Here is a 21,525-nt window from a genome sequence, read left to right as displayed (position 1 = left end):
TCTAATATGACTCAAACGACTGTGACATAATAATGAATGGAAACAGATAGAATATGCTTCATACAGTTTTTAAGAGGTAACACTGAAGTGTAAGAAATAAGGATCAATGTAACATTTCGGACATAAAGAAAACGGATAAACAATGTCGAAATAATTCTTCAGTTGACAACTATCTTTCCAATAAATGTCAACAGAAGGGATAAAACACTTACAGAAAAAAGGGCATATAGCATGTAGAAGTAAGTACCCTTTACTTGGCAAATTTCATATAGTAACACAACTCGATTGTATAAACATTTTATAATTCAAAAGTTAAATTTCTATGTACAATTTATTACACATTTTTATCAATCACATTTCATGGATACTTTCCAATAACTCAAATGTTTGTGTTCATTTCATCTATACCGTCCTCGGCATAACCTTCGTTACGTTTTCCGTTCGTCTTTACATTTCCCCTACTATATTTCGGAAATATTGGTATAAACCTCAAACATCTTTGACGCTTTAAACATTCTGGAATAAGTGGTTCATAAACCTCTTTTCCTTCTATGTAATGCATCGAGGTATCCAGGGATTCAGGTTTTTTCCAAGCAGCTATACCCCTTTCTTTGTCAGTCCCTTCAATGTAGAAAAATGTTTGTTTTTTTTACACAAAATGTATCGCTAAAACGTGTGTAATTGTTATCAGGTGTGTTTAGGTAATAGGTTAAACCTTGGAGAACAAAACCCCTTATACTGTTCTCCAATATAATAAGCTATGTAAAAATTGATTTTATACCGGAATAGTGTATGGTTAGTTAATGTGCGTGTATGCATGACTAGATGTTCCGATCTGTAACTGGAACTCTTTCGATGAAAAAGTATTTACATTAGGCTTATTATCTAAATCTGTAGTGCAGAAAATTTACACGATCAACTTTTTACCTGGAATCGTATTATCCATAAAACAGGCTATGAACCCGCCCAAGAAGTTTGGATTTCCAAGAAACATCATGATCACTTGATCTAAATCACGAATCCCTGTAGAAAACAACCATAAAATGATTAAAATGATTATACAAATGACTTAACTTGATTATATGGATGAACAACAGAAAATCGGAAGTTGTAAAAGAAATGGAACAGCAATTGCCAATTATTAAAATTGCAGAAGATGATTTTTAATTAACGATACATTGATGAAACAGAGTGACTTCTAGTCTATCCACTTTTCTATTCTATGCCTCAAAAAAGTTATACGTCCTTTGTATAAACAAAACATTGCAATAGGATGCTTCGGTTCTGGTACAGAAATCATGTTGTGACAATCATACGAAGTGCAGTAACTGCGTCATCTTAGCAAATGGCTTTTGTGGTACATGTTGATAAGACTAATTATTTTGCTGTTACACCTGTATCAATTGCACTTCCATTTTTCTCCATCCAGCTTGGTACAAGAAGACCAACAAACACTGCTGTCCCAATGATTGACAGATTTCTTGTAGATGACAAATCTATCACTTTTAAATTAGATAAATTCACGCCAACAAACACACCTAAAAAAAGCAAAATAATAACATGAAACAAAATAGCTATTAAACACACTTAAAGAATGCTAATATATTCAACGATATTATATTAAACACACTAACTTAAAGAATGCTTATATATTCAACGATAATAAATTAAACAAACGGTTTTTTTATCCTCTAATGGATACATTAATACAATTTTTTATCCAACATAAATTAGTAATCTTCCGGAAGTCCCGTGCTCATAAGAATACTAGTAATAACTATTAAGTTGACTGTTTAATGAAGCAACAGTTAGTCTAGCTAAGTTGAAACTATTAGTTATTTCAACTCATATTCACTATTTGAATCAAATCTATAAATACATTTTGTGAGGTATGTAAGTATATTGCTATTTTACAGGTAAATACGTGATAGTACAGCGACCGTCTAAGAGTTATAAAATGTTTTATTGCTTAAGGCAGTGCTATTGGGCTTGAGGGTTGTAGAACATTTTATTACTTCCTTTTATCAATCAAACGGAAGCTGCTACTGTTTTGCGCAGTATGTATTCTATGCTTTAAATGTAGTCTCATTAAGGACGTGGCTTTATTTTCAAAGGAATCCTGGTTTCACTTGACAGGTTTAAAATATGTTAGTTTTGCAAGGTTACCACTGCCATCAAATAACAACATTTTTTTTAGAATTAGGTTAAAAGTATTCGCAATTAAGGACAAACATAGGGGTCAATTGACATGTTTTGGACATTTGTTGTTTTTATTTCATATAAATTCACCATAATTTCTACTATCAGATGCCAAAACGTGGATTTAAAAGTGCAAATATAAAACCTTTATTTGATGAATTTCCAGAAGTAACAGGTCTTTACAATAACACCTTTCTGAAAAGAACATCCTGGCTATAAATTCAGTCACGGTATTTCTGGACCATCAGCTTAGCATTTGAGTTCCTGAATCTCAAAAATTATAATGTGGTCATTTAAGGCTCTAGAAGGAGCGTTAATGGGAGCAATATTGCCTTGATGTAATGGAAATTATATGGGTGATTTTATCAGGTAAATATAACTGGTTTTGACAGGCTGTCTTGATGGAGAGGGTTAATTATTTGTGAATAATTATTACTACTGTTTAAATTGTGGACCTATTAATAAATGGAATGGAATAATGAAGTAGTCTGATTCGTTGGCAGAAAAAAGGCAAGTTCATGCTTTGAGGAAGATGGGACCTAAGGTTTTAGTTCTCAATATACATTTTCTTCTTTTTCTCAGAACAGAAATTCACAACATGGTGAAGTATTTGATTCAGTTCCTTTATTAGTGAAGGAAATTGCCTACAAATTGGCAGTCTGTTCCTCTGAAGGGTGTTCTATAAAGGTTTATCACAGTTTTGTAATAAACAAGTGAATGAAGTATTGCCATGCAATACAAAGTCCTCTACTAGAAGGCACCTAACTTTCTCTATTGTTATTTATAGTAACAACAAAGGGAAGTTAATCCTAAAAAGATTCTATATAATTTAAGTCCACACATAACTCTTTACCAGGTAGAGATAAGTCAAAATACTAGTACATCTAAAAATTGGATGTAACATGCATGTTGTACCACAGAAAAATGGTCTTGATTTTTCCCTACAACCAGTAATAAAAGTTAAGCTATTTAAAGTAACAACAAAGGGAAGTTATTCTAAAAACAAAGTTTGCCGCCTCATGGTGGTGAACATTTGTGCCAAGTTACATCAAAATCCCCCCATGCATGAAGAAAAACTGTTCCGAACAAAGTCATTTTTGAATTTGACCTTTGACCTCTAAGTGTGACCTTGACCTTAGACATAGGGAACTGGTTCTTGCGCAAGACAATCCCTCTCATGGTGGTAAACATTTATGCCAAGTTACATCAAAATCCCTCCAAACATGAAGAAGAAATGCTCCGGACAAAATCATTCTTGGATGTGACCTTTGGCCTCTGTGACATTGACCTTAGACCTGGTTCTGCTCTGTCTCATGGTGGTGAACATTTGTGCTAAGTAATATTAAAATCCCTTTAAGGATTGTTGAATTACAGACTAGACAGGAAAAAAGCCCTTTTGGCCTTTGACTTCCATGTGTGACCTCGATCTTTCAGCTAAGGGCCCGGGTTCTGCGCATGGCACGTTGTCTCATCCTGGGGAATATTTGTGTCAACTGATATATAAATCCTGTTTTGCATGACAAAGTTATAGACCGGACAAGAAAAAATTCCTATTGACCTTTGATCTACAAGTGTGACCTTGACCTTTAAGCTAGGGTTGTAGGTGTTGCGACAAGTCATCTCATCATGGGGAACATTTATGCCAAGTAATATTGTAATCCCTTGATGGATGACAGAGTTATTGACCGGACAGGGAAAAAACCCTGTTGACATTTGACCTCAAATTGTGACCTTGACCTTTTAGCTAGGGATTTTGTGTTTTGTGCATGACACGTCGTCTCATGGGAAATATTTGTGCCAAGTAATATTAAAATCCCTTAATGAATGACAGAGTTATGGACCGGACACAAAACAGATCCTGTTCATGCCATGTAAACATTTGACTGCCAAGTGTGACCTTGACCTTTGAGCTAGGGGTCTGATAGTTTGGCATGGCAAATTGTCTTATTATGAAATATTTTTGTGCCAAGTAATGATAAAATTCCTTTATGGATTGCAGAGTTATGGACCGGACAGGAAAGAAACCCTGTTGACATTTTACCTCCAATTATGATCTTGACCGTTGAGCCAGGGGTCCGGTTCTTGCGCATGACACATGTGGAACATTTGTGCCAAGTAATATTAAAATCCCTTCATGAATGACAGAGTTATGGACCGGACACGAAATTGCGGACGGACGGAAAGACGGAACGACGGACGGAAAAGTGCATTCCTATAGTCCCCGAAACTAATAAATATATTCTTGAATTATATGACTTTTAATTTATTGGGGAAAAATAAATGATTTGTCTGTAACTCTTTTTTCTTGCAATTTAGAAAACATTTGTGATACAGTTTATGGTAGTTTATGGGCCTCCCACACTGTACACAAAATTTTAGCTCTTTTGAAGTATTGATGAGAGAGTTGAATCTGTTTGGACATAACAATAGACTTTTACATAATGTGTTACCTTAAAAGAATCCTGATGCATAAAATGTTATTAAAATAGTACCATGGCATAGGTCAATCTTTCTCCTTCATCTTGGTATACTATACATTATGTTTATTCTTCAGAAACGTGGAAAAATCATGTTAAAGCAGGTCACCTCTCGACCCCTAAGCGTGTCCTTAACTTGGTTCAGAGCGGACGTCACGTTACTTTTACTTTAGAATAAATTATAAATACACTTTTATATGCGGAAAAGATTACATTCTCATATTAGAACAAAATAACCAAACGAGAAATACTGTGAAAGATTTCATTTGAAATATTCTTTTTATTTTGAGCAATGCCACTATTAAAATAATACTAAAGAATGTTAAAACTGCTACATCACTTTCACATTTATCTTTTAAGAGCACTTTTACCAATAATTGTGATGATACTGCCTCCGAGTACAGGGTATGGTATACTGATAAATACTGCAGACACTTTGGCAAGTACTCCCAGCACAATATAAATACCAGACATTGTAATAAACACATGACGGCTAGCCACCTGAAAGCATATTGTAAATTATATCGACGAATAACCTCTTAAAAATGAACGAACAAAAGATTATAAAGAAACTATGGATGATATCATTATTGGCAAAATGGAAAAGTTTTACATATACTGTATACATATTGCGATTTCCTTACGACTACAAATATGTATCGCACATCTAAAGCTCTTTTCGACATTCCTAAAGCATTACTTTGAATCATGTATGCACTATTCAATGAAATGGCTCAATTCTTTTACAAAACTACAAAAGGAAACAAGGATAAAACCCGAGCAGGAAGGACGTTCTGTGAATAGAACGGAAGCCTGCAGAAGTATGTACGTAAGTAATGTATGGATGAGTTAATGATTGATACCAACACATGAATACGTGGACAAAGAAAATGATATAGACAACTGGTAAAACCACACAAATAAAGAAATAATGTGGTTCGCCGTATGGGAACGTCAGTGGAAAAAACACAGGGGAGATAACTACGTTTAATTCTGCATAAAACCCACTCAACGCTAGTTTCCTGTTTTAAAGACACCGAACAAAATAAATAAAAGTTATCCCTGCCAGGTGCACCCTATCCACACTAACTGTACAAGAAAGCACAATATGTATGCACCAAACATACTCCTGTCATTACAAAAATATTCATACATTAAATTTATTTTAAAAGTTAACCTAACGGGGTCAAAGAAAAGCTTATGAAGTGTATCAAAGTCTACGGTATCTTTATGTATTCCTCTAAAGTTCAGTGTGTTATAAAACATGTCTTACTCTGGTCATCCCAATAGCCCCGATATTACCGCCGTACGTTGTAGTTGCATGTCCTACGCCAAAAAACCCAGATATCATGCTACAAAATCCCTCTACTGCTATACCTCTATTAACGCCGTGACTAGGTGGTGGGGGAACCCTACATATAGCTGCAGTTGCGTAGTAATCCCCAATAGAATCAAGTATTGAGGTAATGGTTGCAATAAGGAATCCAACAATTGCGCTAACACTGAACAAGGGAAGTCCAAATTGTCCTAAATTGTTGAAAAATATAGTATATTTTGTATTAGTAAACACGCAATTGTGAGCAAAAAGAAGGTATTGAATAGAATGTTTAAAAAATATAAATCATTTAGAACTGACTTATTTTGTTAATGTGTCCTTTCCGAAATAAATGTCTATTATTTTCTTTATTTTAGCCCAATTCCTGCAGCATGCAAAGTTCAAATCATAAGACGAACAGAACAAGTTCGTATTAAACAGAACATATATTATTGACTTGTACATAATACATCATCATATATTGATACAAATACAAAAATATAAATACATTGTAGTCACGTAATTAAATGGCTAACATTACATGCTGTTAACATACAACAGACAGGTTTCCAAGGATGGGTTGTATTTAAGTTACAAGTGAAACAGACATTGCGTGTTTTATATTATCTAGATATATTAATAATGCCACTTCTATTATCTGATTGCAACAATTGTACAAATTTAAACATGCCTGACCTACAGTAAAAATGTTTCTTAACTCTTCTATATAAAATGTTTCTTAATGCTTCTATATCTTATTAAAAATAATGTATCAATAAATATTAATACATGTCTTAAAAACAACGTAAATTTCGATAATGTCTTGAATTATCGTAACAATAGAAAATTGCTCCTTTTTATACCTGGATGGGGTAAGTAGAACCATTCAGATTCATATATAACATCTGCACGAGCGTCTGTGCGAGCCTTGTATTGTATATTGGTTTTGTCTGTTGGGAATGCACCAGCTGCCGTCATTATACCACAAACTGCCCATCCAATCAAAATTGAAATCAAAATCTGAAAATCAGTTTTAACTTTATATCTTTGAATTCATATGTATAACAAATGTGAATTTCTCAACTCGAACGCTCAAATTCGTGTTCACATTTGTTCATTTATTATGTACTTGAGAAAGCAATAAATGCGCATTTTGCTTCTGTGCGGTATTCGAAGACACGTTCATTATATCTCCATTACACTAAAATATAAAATTGCTGTATGTTACTCCAAGTCCGTCGTATTTTTACTTAATCACGTTATAACAATATGGAATATATGTTACTTGTGAAATATTTAATGTGGACACTATTAGTGAATAACATATTCATGACAAAAATTGCATATCCATTATAATTATGTTTTGATCATTTTTAAATCTATTGTTAAGGTAACTTACAGCAAATACTTGATGAAGAGGATATCGTATGGTATGGAACCCCTTCCTTCTTGTCCATACAGGTATAATCATTGGTCTATGTCCTAGATACATGGATAAAATCACACCTATTGCCCATGTCCTAAAGTGATGAAGGTCAAAATATTACATTTTTTTATTTGTTTAATGTCTTAATTGTTTCTTATCTATTCGAATTTAGGGCGTGTACATAAGATGATTTGCAAGGACTTAGTATTAGTTACATGTTTTACATTAGACTTAAAATAAATTATACCTTCTGAATAAATCAATTCAGGTATTTTTAAAAGGTACAATAATAATGACATCTGAAACATTTTATATAGACAATATCAAACTATTTTTATTACAAACGGACACTTTATTATCTCACATAAAAGATATGCCCCAGTGAACCTCTGTATACACCATTGCAGGTTTGACAATGTATAGGCCTATCAGAAGAATGGTCGGTACGATGGTTATTGGTCCAACAAACCGTAGCAACATGCCAACTAGACCAGTGGCACCGATTAGACAATGGAGAAATCCAGCCAGAATCAAAGGCCCCATCATCTAAAATGAATTAAAGAAGAGAAAATGTTTGCCTAGGTCTAATGCCGTTTAGCCGTTTATCTTCAGGCTAGTTCACGTATAAAGAAATTTGAATATGATAGATTAAAAAGCTCCTTTGGAAATTTTAACAGCGTTTTATAACTGAATAAATGCTACTTCATCATCAGTAAACGAAGCTTGAAGCAAAACGTTACATAAAACATCACGTGTTTATTAGTTTAATATTTAACAGACTGGCCATTGTCAACCCCAAAAATGAGATCAAACGAAAACATATAGTTCAAAATCACTACGAGTAGTCTTTTTCTATGCACGTATGACGTATGACGTGGTACTACTGACAAATTAATCGATAATATATAAAATGAAACATATCATTAGTTCTTTTGTGGTTTACCTCTCTGACGCGTATGTCAATCAACTGCGTTTGTAGATCAGCTTCAGTGACATTGCTTGATGTTGAGTTCAACACTCCCGGAACTGTAAGATAATTTGTAATGTTTGATATCACTTTTTATTACCAACAGTGAAAAAATACAAGTTCGACTGTCTTTAAATTAATTATAATTGCCTCTTCTTTGAAAACACTTATTAAGTCTAAAATACAGATCACACTGGCAGGTTACTTTTAAACAAGAGCTGTCACTATTGTGACAAATGTGACAAATGACCTCAAAGCATGTCCAAGAATCCTACAGTTGTCTGCGCAAAAAATGCTAAAACTATCTGTACTTTGAGCTAGGGGTCTTGGTCTTGCGCATGACGCACCAGATCATTATAGGGAACATTTGTGCTATGTAATTTTAAAATCCCTTGACGAATGGCAGCTTTTGACCGGACAAGAAACAGACCCTGTTAACCTTTGACTCCTAAGTGTGACCTTGACCTTGGAGCTAGAAGTCTGTGTCTTGTGCATGACACATCATCTCAATATAGGAAACATTTATGCCAAGTAATTTTAAGATCTCTTATCGATAGCAGAGTTATAGACCTGACAAAAAACAAACCATGTTAACATTTAACCTCTAATTGTGTCCTTGACATTACAGCTAGGGGTCTGGATCTTGCTCATGACATGCCGTCTAATTATGGGGAACATTTATGCCAAGTAATTTCAAAATACCTTGATGTATGGCTGAGTTATGAACCAGATACGAAACAGACCCTCTTTACCTACTTCTAAGTGTGACATTGACCTTGGAGCTAGGGGTCTGGGTCTTGCGCAGTACACATTGCCTCATTATGGTAAACATTTATGCCAAGTTATTTCAAAATCCCTTCATGGATTGCAGAGTTATGAACCGGACACTAAACATACCCTGTTAACATTTGACCTCTTTATTGTGACTTTGACTTTTGAGCTAGGGGTCTGGGTCTTACGCATGACACGTTGTTTCACTATGGTGAACATTTATGCCAAGGTATTCCAAAATCCGTTTATGAATGGCAGAATTACAGCCCGGAGAAGAATTTACACGGACGCACGCATAGACGGACAGAGCGATTTTAACATGCCCTCCTTCGGATACATGTTATCCTTAATGGAAATAGTTTTCGGAGTCATTACGTGACAATGTGTTTAAAGTACAGATGTAAAATGTTTATTTATATTTGCATCCCCCGTAGCAATCTGATGTTTACATTGTATTTTTATACTGTTCAGACAAAGCAAACAACCTGGTTATTATTCAAAAGCTAATGTTAAGCCATTCTCAAAAAACATACATTGGGTCAAATAAGACTCCGGCTATAACTATTACTATCGACAACCAACGTATTATAATTTGTGATGAATACTAATATGTTTGTAATTTTGTAATAAATGACATAAATAACATCATAATGATGATTATTATTACAGGCACATATTATTGGACACATCAGTGGTGTGGTTACAATTCTTACTGATCTGCGACTATAAAGTGTAACAATGTCCAATGAATTCACTTCATACTGATGTTATCACCACATCGTAGACCTTCAAACAGGCATGTGTACATTTAAACACTTACACATAGTGTGGATATCGCATCTGCTTGAATCCATTTTATTCAGCGCAATGATCGGTACAGCATAAGATCCGGATGGTCCCTGGTAAACTGGAAGCCGAATTCCAAAATTCACTTGAAGAAATGTTGTTATACCAGACAACAATAAGGTAGAACCTACAAGTTTCCTAATGAACACGCCGTCTTCTAAGGCACAGGCAGCTTCGGCAACCAACAGTGGAAGAATGATTGACCCAGCGATTGATATAAGACTTTGCTAGAAAGTGAAAGGAAAGGAACATGTATGTATTCATATCTGAACAATGTCATCATTTCGTTTTCAATTCGAGCATTTTTATCATTTTTATATCTCATATCTCTTTTAAAACATTATAAAATCTAAACATCGTACAATTGTTTACGAAAAAGGGTTATTTATTCTTTTAATCATATGCAATCATTTAATTGATTTGCTTGCTATACGTAAGACATTTACAAATAAAGAGGTTATAGATATGAAAAGAAATTTTGCAACCATACCCTTTTATCAAAAGAAGAATGTGTATTTATTGTTGAAGAGCGAGGAGCTGTAGTTAATTGAAATAGAAATTTTAGCTAAACAAAATACGACAATATGCTGACGAGAAAAAGAAGTACAAGGTCAGTGTTTAACAGTTAATACACAAACCTTCCACAGACAAATATATATGTTCCCACAGTAGCTGAAAACAAGAAGTATGACAAGATACCCCGCCAAGTCACAATATGCTGACATCAGGCTGGTCAAAACTATAACGATATTACTATCTTTATAATAGAGCCCCAAACGAGAAAGCTACTAAAACAACTTTTATATCTTTATATCTTTGGCATGACATGGCCGAGAAGCAAAGACTCCCACGCGATACTCGCCGACACAGCAGCCCGATGCTTCATTACCATTTCACCGAGATGCATACATAAACACAAAGACAAGTCTACAAGGAGTAGTATTTCAACAACCCCAGAGGTATACCTTCATATTATTTTAATGGCATAAATCATAAAGTCAGAAATTGACATATCAAACTTCAGAAACAAGCCAGTAGGTATACGCCATTGTATGACTTTGCGCTTTATTAACTTCAAGATCTCTATTAGGATATATAATCTTGGCAAATCTCCATACCATTCTTTCAGAATTCGCGAACATCATGTTCGAAACCATGCAACCCCCAATGACTTAATGATATAGGCAATTTTACGGTAGCATTTTTGTTACTATTACAGGTAACATGCTCATTTATTGTTCTAAAATACTAAGTTGCAAAAAATAATATAAATAGAGACATTAAACTGAAAGACTGTTGGTGGCAAGTGATTCTACCTTTGTGACCAGTGCAAACCAAGATCAGCCTGCACATTCGTGGTAGGCTAATCGCTGTGTGCACTGTTTGCTATTCAGTCAGTAAATTTTTACTGAACACCCCTATGAATAAGAAGTGGTACTGCCAAAATTGAATGATGGACCAGTTCATTTTGAAATTTAGAGGCGTAAAGGGTAAATTTTCAACAATGTGTGAAAATCTATGTAAAAGGTTAGACTATTTCTACGCATATGCTTTAAGTGCCTAATATATCGCTTGTGATGAATACTTGATGATGAAACAAGAACTTTTAAGATTTGAAGATTTTGGGAAGTTTTTCCAAGTGACATAGCCGATGCCGCTTCTTCTACTTCTGTTGCTTATACAACTACCACTTATAGCAATGATAATTGTTATACAAAACGACATACTAAAGGAAACTTATTAAATTGATGATATTCCTAATATTGAGTACAAGAGATAGTTCGGAATGTGATATCCAGGCTGGTATTGAAATCATAACGCTAATATCAATAATGACAGATAGAGTTCCGAAGTATAATCAAATGTTTTGACTGACGAGCAGCTTAGAACTATGGTCAATCATATACGGATTGCCTTCACGTTGTACCAAAAACACGTAGATAAATAAATAATTTATGATACTTAATTGTCTGTATTATAGATGCACCAAATGTGTAAGAAAGTTACCTGGATTGCAAAGAAGACAGTAAGATAGAATGGAGGTGAATCAGTGATCTTGTAGAGTATAGGGCACTCTTCTTCAAATTCAACATCAGTTTTGTCTGTGTCCAGCTCATGTTTACCCTCCGAAATAGAATTACTACCCGTCTGTAAAGCATTAAAATACTAAGAATAAGGATTAATAGAATCAAAATTGCTATGGTTATCTGTATGGGAAAGACTCAGTTTGTTCTTAATCAAACCATCGAGTACTTTACAACGATCTTTATCCTGCAATTTACATGTTGTTACACTAAAGAATTTGCATATAAGACAATTAATCTATTCTAATTTATTCATGTGTTGTAAAAACTGTCTCGATCATACAACGATTCATTAAAACAGTACTTGTCAGTGCATTTTAAATGTCATATCACAACACGCCCTGCTAAAATGTCTCGTGTCGATATTTTACATATTTTATACAAATGTGCCTACAAACTGAAACATACAGAGATGCCTAAACTAACGACAATCGTATTACTTCTGGCTGTCTTACTTAACACAAAATTAAAATACTACATTACTTTCAACAGTGAAAATTGCAAAAAAGGTACAATATGTTTTACATCATTACGAACTGTCAACCTTTTATGCGAACTTTGTCTGATTCTAAAAATAGATAACTTAAGACTGGTGAACCTCAATTAAAAAGTCATGTTTACAACATTTACATTCACATATATACAATAAGTACAAAATGTAACAAGATCGAAATGGATAAAATATAGTTTACCATTGATGGTGCCCAGAGTTGTAGAGAAGCCACCGAATACCTTCTATAAGTTGCAGTTGTCCCACTCCCTATTGCAGTAGAATTCCTTTTCCTAGAATCCTGCGTGTTGTTCTCGTTATTGATAAGCTCATTTGACACAGGTACGCAACTGACATCAGTTACGCTATTGCTCACCGTTCCAGATGATCGACGTGTTACGTCACTCCGTACGCTTTGTTCACCTTCGTCGGTTGACGCGTGCATTATCATTTTGAGCGTTTCGACTTTTATTATCTAAACTGAAAGAGAAAAAGTTAAACATACATGTACAAAATAGTGTTAGTTAATGTCAAAGGTAAGTGTTTTTGTTTCCCTTTTGAACAGGTATATTCGGGAAATATAGTTTATCTGTTAAACAATGCAAAATAACTGTAAGAGAACATTGTAAATTATTCTATAATCAGGAATGGCTATGTGATTTAGTATCATTTAATAAAAAATGGTTATTTGATGAAAAGATGAAAGGTCTTAGAACTTGTGTCAAAATCGGAGTTTGAATTAATGCTCACTGGTCTTGTTCAATTTAAATACACCCAAGTTTAAAATGAATTCGGCGATTTATAAAATAACCTAGAAATAAAATAAATTCAACATATTATGATAAGTTTAGTGTGTAGGAAAAAGATTTTTCTACAGACAAAAAAAAAAACAACTTAAGGCCACAAAATATATAACAACTGTTCACTCAACTGACATCACAGTCATTGTATTTCTGACATGTAGGTACAATTTAATTATCATTCTTTCTATCTACGACTTGTGTTATCAGCCGTTTCAGATATAATTTACAAACACGCAGTCAGTGCAGAATATCACGAGGGCTCACATGCACGAGTCCTTAAAACTGTATTTATAATGGCTAGTGTATCATTGAAGGTTCCATGTGCACCGCCGTATGAATACATCTGCGGATGTTTCTAAATTGATTTTGTACTTGTAGCATGTGTAAATGTTGAGTTCTGCTCGACCCGGGGATAGAAGGCGTGGACGGTAGCATGCATTTCAATCAAACCGAGCCTGCAACATTTTCGTTTTTGTCGTGTTGAGCGACCTGCGGAGTTTCCACTTTTCTATTTTAATTGATCAATTACTATTGTAACTATGGTTTAACTATTGTGACGAACAAGCGCATTTGTAGCAACACTTCTTGTTTCTTAATACATGTATTAAGGGATCCAACTAGGCCCATATATATAATGAAATATTGCAATGATGATAGATTCATATATTGTTACAATGCGCATTGAAATCATATGTTTCTTATAAGATGCTTATAAATAATTCCCTTACCTATGCATGTCATTATCATTATAAAGAAAGAAAAGTATTTTATCTAAACTGAGCCTTGTGCCACTTCTGAAGATAATGATCGGGCTTCACACGCACGCACGCACGCACGCACGCAAGAACGCTTACACGCACCCACACAAACACACGTTAGAAATCTACATTTTCATGATTTCAATTTACAAAAATGATCACGACAAACTATATTTATTAGGTGACACATTTGTTTCACGAAAACGAATATTTAACAGCAAGCCGGGGTTTTTTGCTACTTTGTTAACAATTGGTACAAATGTATTTAGATCTGAAAGACAGATTAAATCAATATATTATAACCGTACCAAGAGAAATATGACAAATTACTATACATCCTTTGGATAGTTTAATGTTATTATTCTAAGAGTTCTGCTTAAGTATGTGCTAGATGGCGTGAGAGCATTGCCCATTTCATCACCTCTATTGCCAGATTCGATTTTTTAATTAACTACAAAGTTTTTGACTATGAACCGATTTTAATGAAATTTACCTTGAACTTAATTCATCATTTTCTTTATTAATACATTCGTTCTATATTATGTACAGTAAGTGGCTTTCTAGCGAAAGATCAAATTTCAATCAGTCAGGACCGATAGTGCCATTCCTACATGTGGTTTGATGACAAAAACAAACTGTAATACAATTCTGTCTTTCGTTTTAAGAGAGCAGAGACAAACACTCATTGTGCAAACTTGAAAACTTACATTTGTAACAGAAATGCTTATTTTCAGAAACAATTTTCTAACTAGTCTACTTAAAGTATTAGATACCTAATAGAAATGTTTAAAAATGGCATTTGCTTGGTATATTCTTACAGTTGACCTTGTTTTGCAATGTGTTGCAATTTTTAAACAACATTTTACCGTGCCGTTTATATAAATTTTGTATAATTTATGATATTTTTTCAAGCTCAAGTAGACAAATTCCAAAGTGATGGTCATTGTCCAAAATGTTGGCAAAGAATTCATTATACCATAAATTTTGATGAAAGAAACGTCAAACTATTGGTAAACAATTATAAAACACAAAATAAAATTGTCATTATCATTTTTTGCTAGGGGGCCTCAAGTAAAAGGATTTAATGAGACAGACTTTTAACTCCAACATTAAAAAGTTAAGGTCGAGTCGTGTGGGGCTTTTTTAAATGTCACTTCATTCAAAAATAAGCTTGGGACAGAAGTAAAACCCACTTACATTTCTTCCACAATATGTAGTCTAAATAGTAAAGGCAAAATAGGGAACTTTTACCTTTTATTTTAAAAGATGTCTAACTCTGTCCCCTTCTGTTTCAGAGGTAAATTCACTTTGAACAGCAAGAATTCGCTTATCAAATCAAACATTTCCAATTTTGTACAATAAATCAATAATAAGTCTTGAAAACATAAAAACTTATTAGAAAAAAGGAATCTAAGGAAAAAACATTGGTCCCAGCGGGGCTTGAACCTATGCCCCCCCCCCTTTGAAAAATTTAAGTCAAAAGTAGGTTTATGGTAGGAATTTAATACTACAGTATTAGGTATCTAATACCTTAATAGTTATTGCCATTGATTCAATAATCTTGAGTTTACGAAAACAGTTTATTCATGTCCAGTCATCTGGAACTTTTCTACCTAAATTTCTATATCTATAGTGAAAAGAGCATGCATTTCTTGCTTTTATCCTTTTCTATATCTTGTCTAAATTAGTAAATACACAAGAAGGGCAGTTCAATTAGCTCCGAAGCAGTTATTTTATTCTTTGGCACTTTTGAAACATATGCCAGAGATATTTTTGTATAATCCCTATTACAGATAATTTTATCGGTATATTGTATTTCATGCAAAGTGTGATTTTCCTGTTTTTGGCGGAACATTTTGCTATATAAACTGCATTTGTTTCATGTACTTTTGCCAGATCTCCAGACGCTCAAGGTAACGTTTATCTGTTGTCACCAGACTGGTCATTTCCCCCTTTATCTTTTCCTCTTATTAAATTTATAACTCAGATTTTGAGTGTATTTTGGATATCTATAAATCGTAAAATGGAGTAGAATAAACATTATAAGGATAATAAAGTATTTGTGTACTCTCTGAAGTGTTTTTTTCTTTTAGTGGCCAAACTTCTTCTTCTTCTTCTTCGTTCGCCAAATAAACCTGGCACTGAATCTCCCTGGAGGGACCTCAGAGATTCAGCACCTCATTGCTGTTTACCGGATGGCTGTGTAGTCATAGTGATATTGTATAGTGCTGTGGTTCGTTAAGAGAGTGTCAATGGCCCAGCACCTCTGTCTTCAATTCTCTAGGTTTCTGTCGGGGTTACCTCACCCTTAGTTCCGAGTTCATACCCTACCCTTGGAACACAGGGGCTATTTGTCCCATAGTTGGGGGTCTGTTCATAGGCATCAGGGCGTGTCCACAACCGGTTGGCCTGGCATGCCACATGTCTGGGGGCAGACCTCCTCCGAGTCCCCCGAGTTCTGCCTGACGCCGCAAGGTGCTCAGTTACCGCGTGGCGCAATCTGGGAGGCACTGCAAAAGGGCTTGTCTGCAGAGAGGCTATGTACTGGCAGGGAAGACTTATGCACTCGGCTTCCTTTTCACCAGAAGGCTAGCCAGCGGCGGAGGTTGAAAGCGGGAGGTGACAAGCATACAACACACAGCACACCACACTTGACGCTTCAATAGACCAATGCACACATGTGGCCAAACAAAAAAGATTAAATTTCAGTTTGATACAACTATGAACCTGGGTTAATTTAAAACAGAAATTGTGACCACTTTTCGTCCGTCTGATTGTTCGGTGAAATTTTGAAAGTTTGTCCGTTGTTCAGTCCTGTGAATTAGAATGTTTTTGCCTAGCATTTTCTCACTAGGTGATTTTGTACCTCATTTAAATAACAAAGTGAATGCTAACTGTTTAGGTATCAATGTCGTTAAGTAACCATATGTGTGTGACACTTTATACTCCATTATACTGCAGTTGTTGAAGCAGAACGCTATCTCCAGTTGTAAGTACAAGCATACTGCGCGCCGAAAATAAGCGTGTAAATAACAGCTCTTCTTAAATATTTTAGGTCACTTAACGTATCTTTTATCACAGTGATCTTTTTAACATATCTAGCCTAGAAAGGTAATTTTGATCTTTCTGTAGTAAGCGTTTTTCATGGAAATACCTTTCATAATATTGATATTTCATATCAAGGTGGTTAATCAAATTTTGGTAAAGTAACGGTTTTGTTTGAAATTTTAAAATCTAATCGTTTACCCTTATTTGCGTTTACTAAGCTTCAACAAGTCAGATCTTTACTGGAGGTATTTTTGAAATTTGATTTCCCTATCTGGTTAGACTACTTATATATTAGCGGAAGTATAAAGATAAGCATACGATATAAATATATGACATATTGCATTATATTTGCTAAGGATTTACATTCACATGTATATTTAAAGATTTCACTAAGAGAGAGAGAGAGAGAGAGAGAGGGAGAGAAAAGAGAGAAAAACACCAGTCTTAAAGCTTTGCATTCACACGTATATTCAAATATTTCACTAAGAGAGAGAGAGAGAGAGAGAGAGGGAGAGAAAAGAGAGAAAAACACCAGTCTTAAAGCTTTGCATTCACACGTATATTCAAATATTTCACTAAGAGGGAGAGAGAGACAGACAGAGAGAGAGAGAGAGAGAGAGAGAGAGAGAGAGAGAAAAAAGAGAGAAAAACACCAGTCTTAAAGCTTACCCTTTCGACACATATTCATGCGTTGTTTACAGATATCTCTACTGTTTTTATAGTTTAAATCGTCTTATATCTTTACTTCTTGATTGTGGAATGCACATTTTTGCATTTTCAGACAATTTTACAGAAAAGACTGAGTACATTTTTAGATTTTCACTACACGTGTTCTATTGAAACAATCTGTATTGAAAATTTAATGCCATCTTTAATTTCAACATGCCCTTATAACGCAGAATAATGCTTTATGATTGTTTTTCTTCTACATTTATATGGGGGTGGGGAGATAGCTTAGCATGTACGTCCCGAAATCTTGTGTCCAACTCCTACCACATGATTTGCTGATTTGTTTCAATTTTATGATGAATAAGTTTGATGACGATTGTGCAGATGATCTTAAAGGATGAAACTTTTTCTTTTGACTATTCTACCGCAGTTATGGCCCTTTGATAGTTTAGCTATATAGACTACAGAGAAAATTCTTGTATGTCCAACTTCTCAAACACTGTTGAAAGGATATGCTCGAAAGATTCACAGATAAGGGACCTTGAAGTGAAGATGACCTTAAAAATAAGACTTTTTTCTGTGGGTATTTTGTCGAGAATTATGGTCATTTCATGAAAAAGGCCATAGTGTAGAAATTTGGTGTGTTCAACTCCTCATATACGTTTTAAGGAATGAATGCTCAGATGCACAACCTTATCTAAATATGGCTATAAAGGATAGACTGTCACCATTTTGACCAGTGTTATGGCCTTTTGGTAACTTCACTATTTAGGGTATAGTGAGTTTAAATTATCATACACTTCGAAGGAACGATTTCAAAGTTGCATAGGTGAAGACTGTGCAGTATGTGGGGGCATACGTGTTCTATGGACACAATTATAGTTTAACTAAAATTTTCAAACGTTTGTATAATTTCGTTGTAACTAGATAAAAGCCTCATCAGAAATTAGATGATTTACATAATTTTGAAATATCCCATTTATGTTACTCCCACAATGGATAAAAACCTATCTTGACTGAATTATACCGTGTCCTCAATTTCTATGTTAACCAATGTTAACAGAAATATAAATTCAAAAATGGATATACCGATAAAATCCGACGGCAAATGTAAAAGCTTGCATTTACAATTTGTGTTTATACTGATAGATCATCTTGATACAAAGAATAGGCAATTGCATATAAGAATGTATTTACTCGTGTAAATATGTTTTTGGTTTCACCATGGATTGATGCAGATTTGTGCTCTACCATAATAATAATTCAATAAATGAGCCGCGCCATGAGAAAACCAACATAGTGGGTTTGCGACCAGCATGGATCCAGACCAGCCTGCGCATCCGCGCAGTCTGGCCAGGCTCCATGCTGTTCGCTTTTAAAGCCTATTGGAATTGGAGAAACTGTTAGCGAACAGCATGAAGCCTGACCAGACTGCGCGGATGCGCAGGCTGGTCTGGATCCATGCTGGTCGCAAACCCACTATGTTGGTTTTCTCATTGCGCGGCTCAAATAATCATAATATTACATTTTTACAAGTTTTCAATAAACCAAAGGGTTGTAGCATTTGCCCCCAGCTGCATGCTGAGGACCAATTTGACAGATCAGGGATCTATTGATTGGCAGCTATGAAAACACAAGTTTTTGATAAAAGTGTATAACACAAATCTTTGCTTAAAATGAACAAATGTAAATCCAAACCTTGTTTTGGTTGTATAGGAGTTATGTTGTTATATTTTCTGGTCCTTTGGGATCATGGAGTTCATTCAACATTATGTGTAATAGAGTTCCGCTTAAGCCGCTGCCAGGGGGCGTGAGAGGTGTTGCACATTATATTAACTCTCATGACACACTCAGTTAAACCGAGTCTGCTAGTATTCTTGTTGGTTGCATCATTTGCTTTCAAAGGATCTTTTTACAGATTTTATTATATACCCTTACCAACACAATTCGAATACAAATGCATCGACGGATCGGGTGATTTGAAAAAAAAACGAACTTTGCAAAAGATATCATAACGAACCTTTAGGAAAATTGTTCTTTTATGTTTGCAATGATAAATTACTTGATACCGCTTGCTAATAAAATACAGACAATGGATATATAGAGGATTTGTTTGTTTCGACGTATGATTGAAATATCTTCCATGAGTGAACACCAGATGCAATAGCCATGGATGAAAACGTAAGATATGGTGTTCATCAGTGAAAAATGTTTTTATCTTACATGTGGAACATACAAATTTTCTTTTCATGTCATGTTTTGACTAAATTTACCCATTTTATAGTTTTTTACCAGTGGAAAATATGTATTTGATATTTTCACTGTGAAAATACCAGATAAATTTCACTCTAATATTTCGATAGCTCATTGAGAAACATGAAACATGTAATACCAAGAAGCTGAGATTTTAAAAACATCATGCCCACGCCCCTTCACCCCCCCTCACCCCCGGGTGTATGACCAAAGATGATGTTGTTTGTTAAAGGTCATACAAAGGTCAAGGTCATTAATATATAGGTCAGTTTGCACGTCTTGCCACAAGGTTTGTTGAGTGCGAGTATGATCATTTATGTGGAGTGTAGGAACAAAAATTTGTTTATTAAGGTTTTAAGTTTTACGGTGAGGGTCATATGAGAGTCAAGGTCATTCATATAGGTTAATTTATAGGTTTTGCTGAGTGAGAGTAGGAGCTAAATTGGGTCATTTATGCGGGCTATATTACAAAAAAACCTATTTCATTAAGGTTTTGCGTTTGAAGGTGGGTGAAGGTCATGTGAGGGTCAAGGTCATTTATATATGGTCAGTTTATAGGTGTTGCCACAAGGATTGGTGAGTGTGTGTATGCACTTAATAGGGTCAATAATGCGGGCTGTAGGCGATGTTGTTTATATGGACGGACGTACGGACGCCCATACGATTTGGTATTAGGTTGTCATTCCATTGTTTGAAAACAATAAAATGACCACTTATAAGGGACAAAAGACTTAAGTGGTAACGGAATGAATACAAAGGATTTCTATTGTCCTAGGCCACACGTCCTACCACCTACGGTATCAGTCGCTTGCTCGGACAAACGGACGGTTAAATCATTATATGTCCCATTATGCCCGGGGCATAAAACGTATATTTACACATTCAAACACATTCTTGACTCGGAATTGTTTGGAAATTATTGCTTACTTAGAAACTGGCATCAATAAATATGACATTCAACACGTGGCTTATGAGGTCAATTTCTGTTTTCATTCAATCAAACCCAATAATATTCTTAAAGATATGAAGTTAGATGGCAATGGTAAATACTTTAATACAGTTTAGCAATCTTTGAAAGAGAGCGAAGACACATAATGGTACTTATCAGTTTTATCATTAATAAATACTGGTATTTTAAAAACTGAACACATGTAAATGATAACAACTTATAGAACAGAAAAGAACCAAATAGTATAAAATAAAATAAAAAAATAGAAATTAATTTGCAAATCTGTATTTGTTTGTTTGTTTGTTTTGGGTATAACGCCATTTTAACAGTATTTCAGATATGTAACGGCGGGCAGTTTACCTAACCAAGTGGTTATGGATTCTGTACCAGTACAAACCTGTTCTCCGCAAGTAACTGCCAACTTCTCCACATGAATCAGAGGTGGAGGACAAATGATTTAAGACATAATG

The 21,525-nt window shown here is 34.7% G+C and overlaps 1 protein-coding gene across 1 annotated transcript; it reads right to left on the bottom strand.

Moving 5' to 3' along the window:
* Nucleotides 1-234: 234 nt before the first annotated feature.
* Nucleotides 235-13,035, bottom strand: LOC123546462 (solute carrier family 23 member 1-like). The gene is made up of 12 exons (XM_045332733.2): nucleotides 12,778-13,035; nucleotides 12,009-12,149; nucleotides 9,976-10,228; nucleotides 8,361-8,443; nucleotides 7,782-7,963; nucleotides 7,391-7,511; nucleotides 6,855-7,011; nucleotides 5,950-6,203; nucleotides 5,048-5,177; nucleotides 1,395-1,538; nucleotides 928-1,023; nucleotides 235-621 (listed from the first exon to the last, which is right to left on the bottom strand). Exons 1-12 carry the CDS (start codon nucleotides 13,024-13,026, stop codon nucleotides 380-382), a joined length of 2,052 nt encoding a protein of 683 aa, XP_045188668.2. The 5' UTR covers nucleotides 13,027-13,035; the 3' UTR covers nucleotides 235-379.
* Nucleotides 13,036-21,525: the final 8,490 nt, after the last annotated feature.

Source organism: Mercenaria mercenaria, chromosome 9 (genome assembly GCF_021730395.1).
Source record: "Mercenaria mercenaria strain notata chromosome 9, MADL_Memer_1, whole genome shotgun sequence".
In the NCBI taxonomy this organism is placed as follows: domain Eukaryota; kingdom Metazoa; phylum Mollusca; class Bivalvia; order Venerida; family Veneridae; genus Mercenaria; species Mercenaria mercenaria.
Note: the sequence above shows the minus strand (reverse complement) of the source record. Positions and strands in the feature narration are given on the sequence as shown.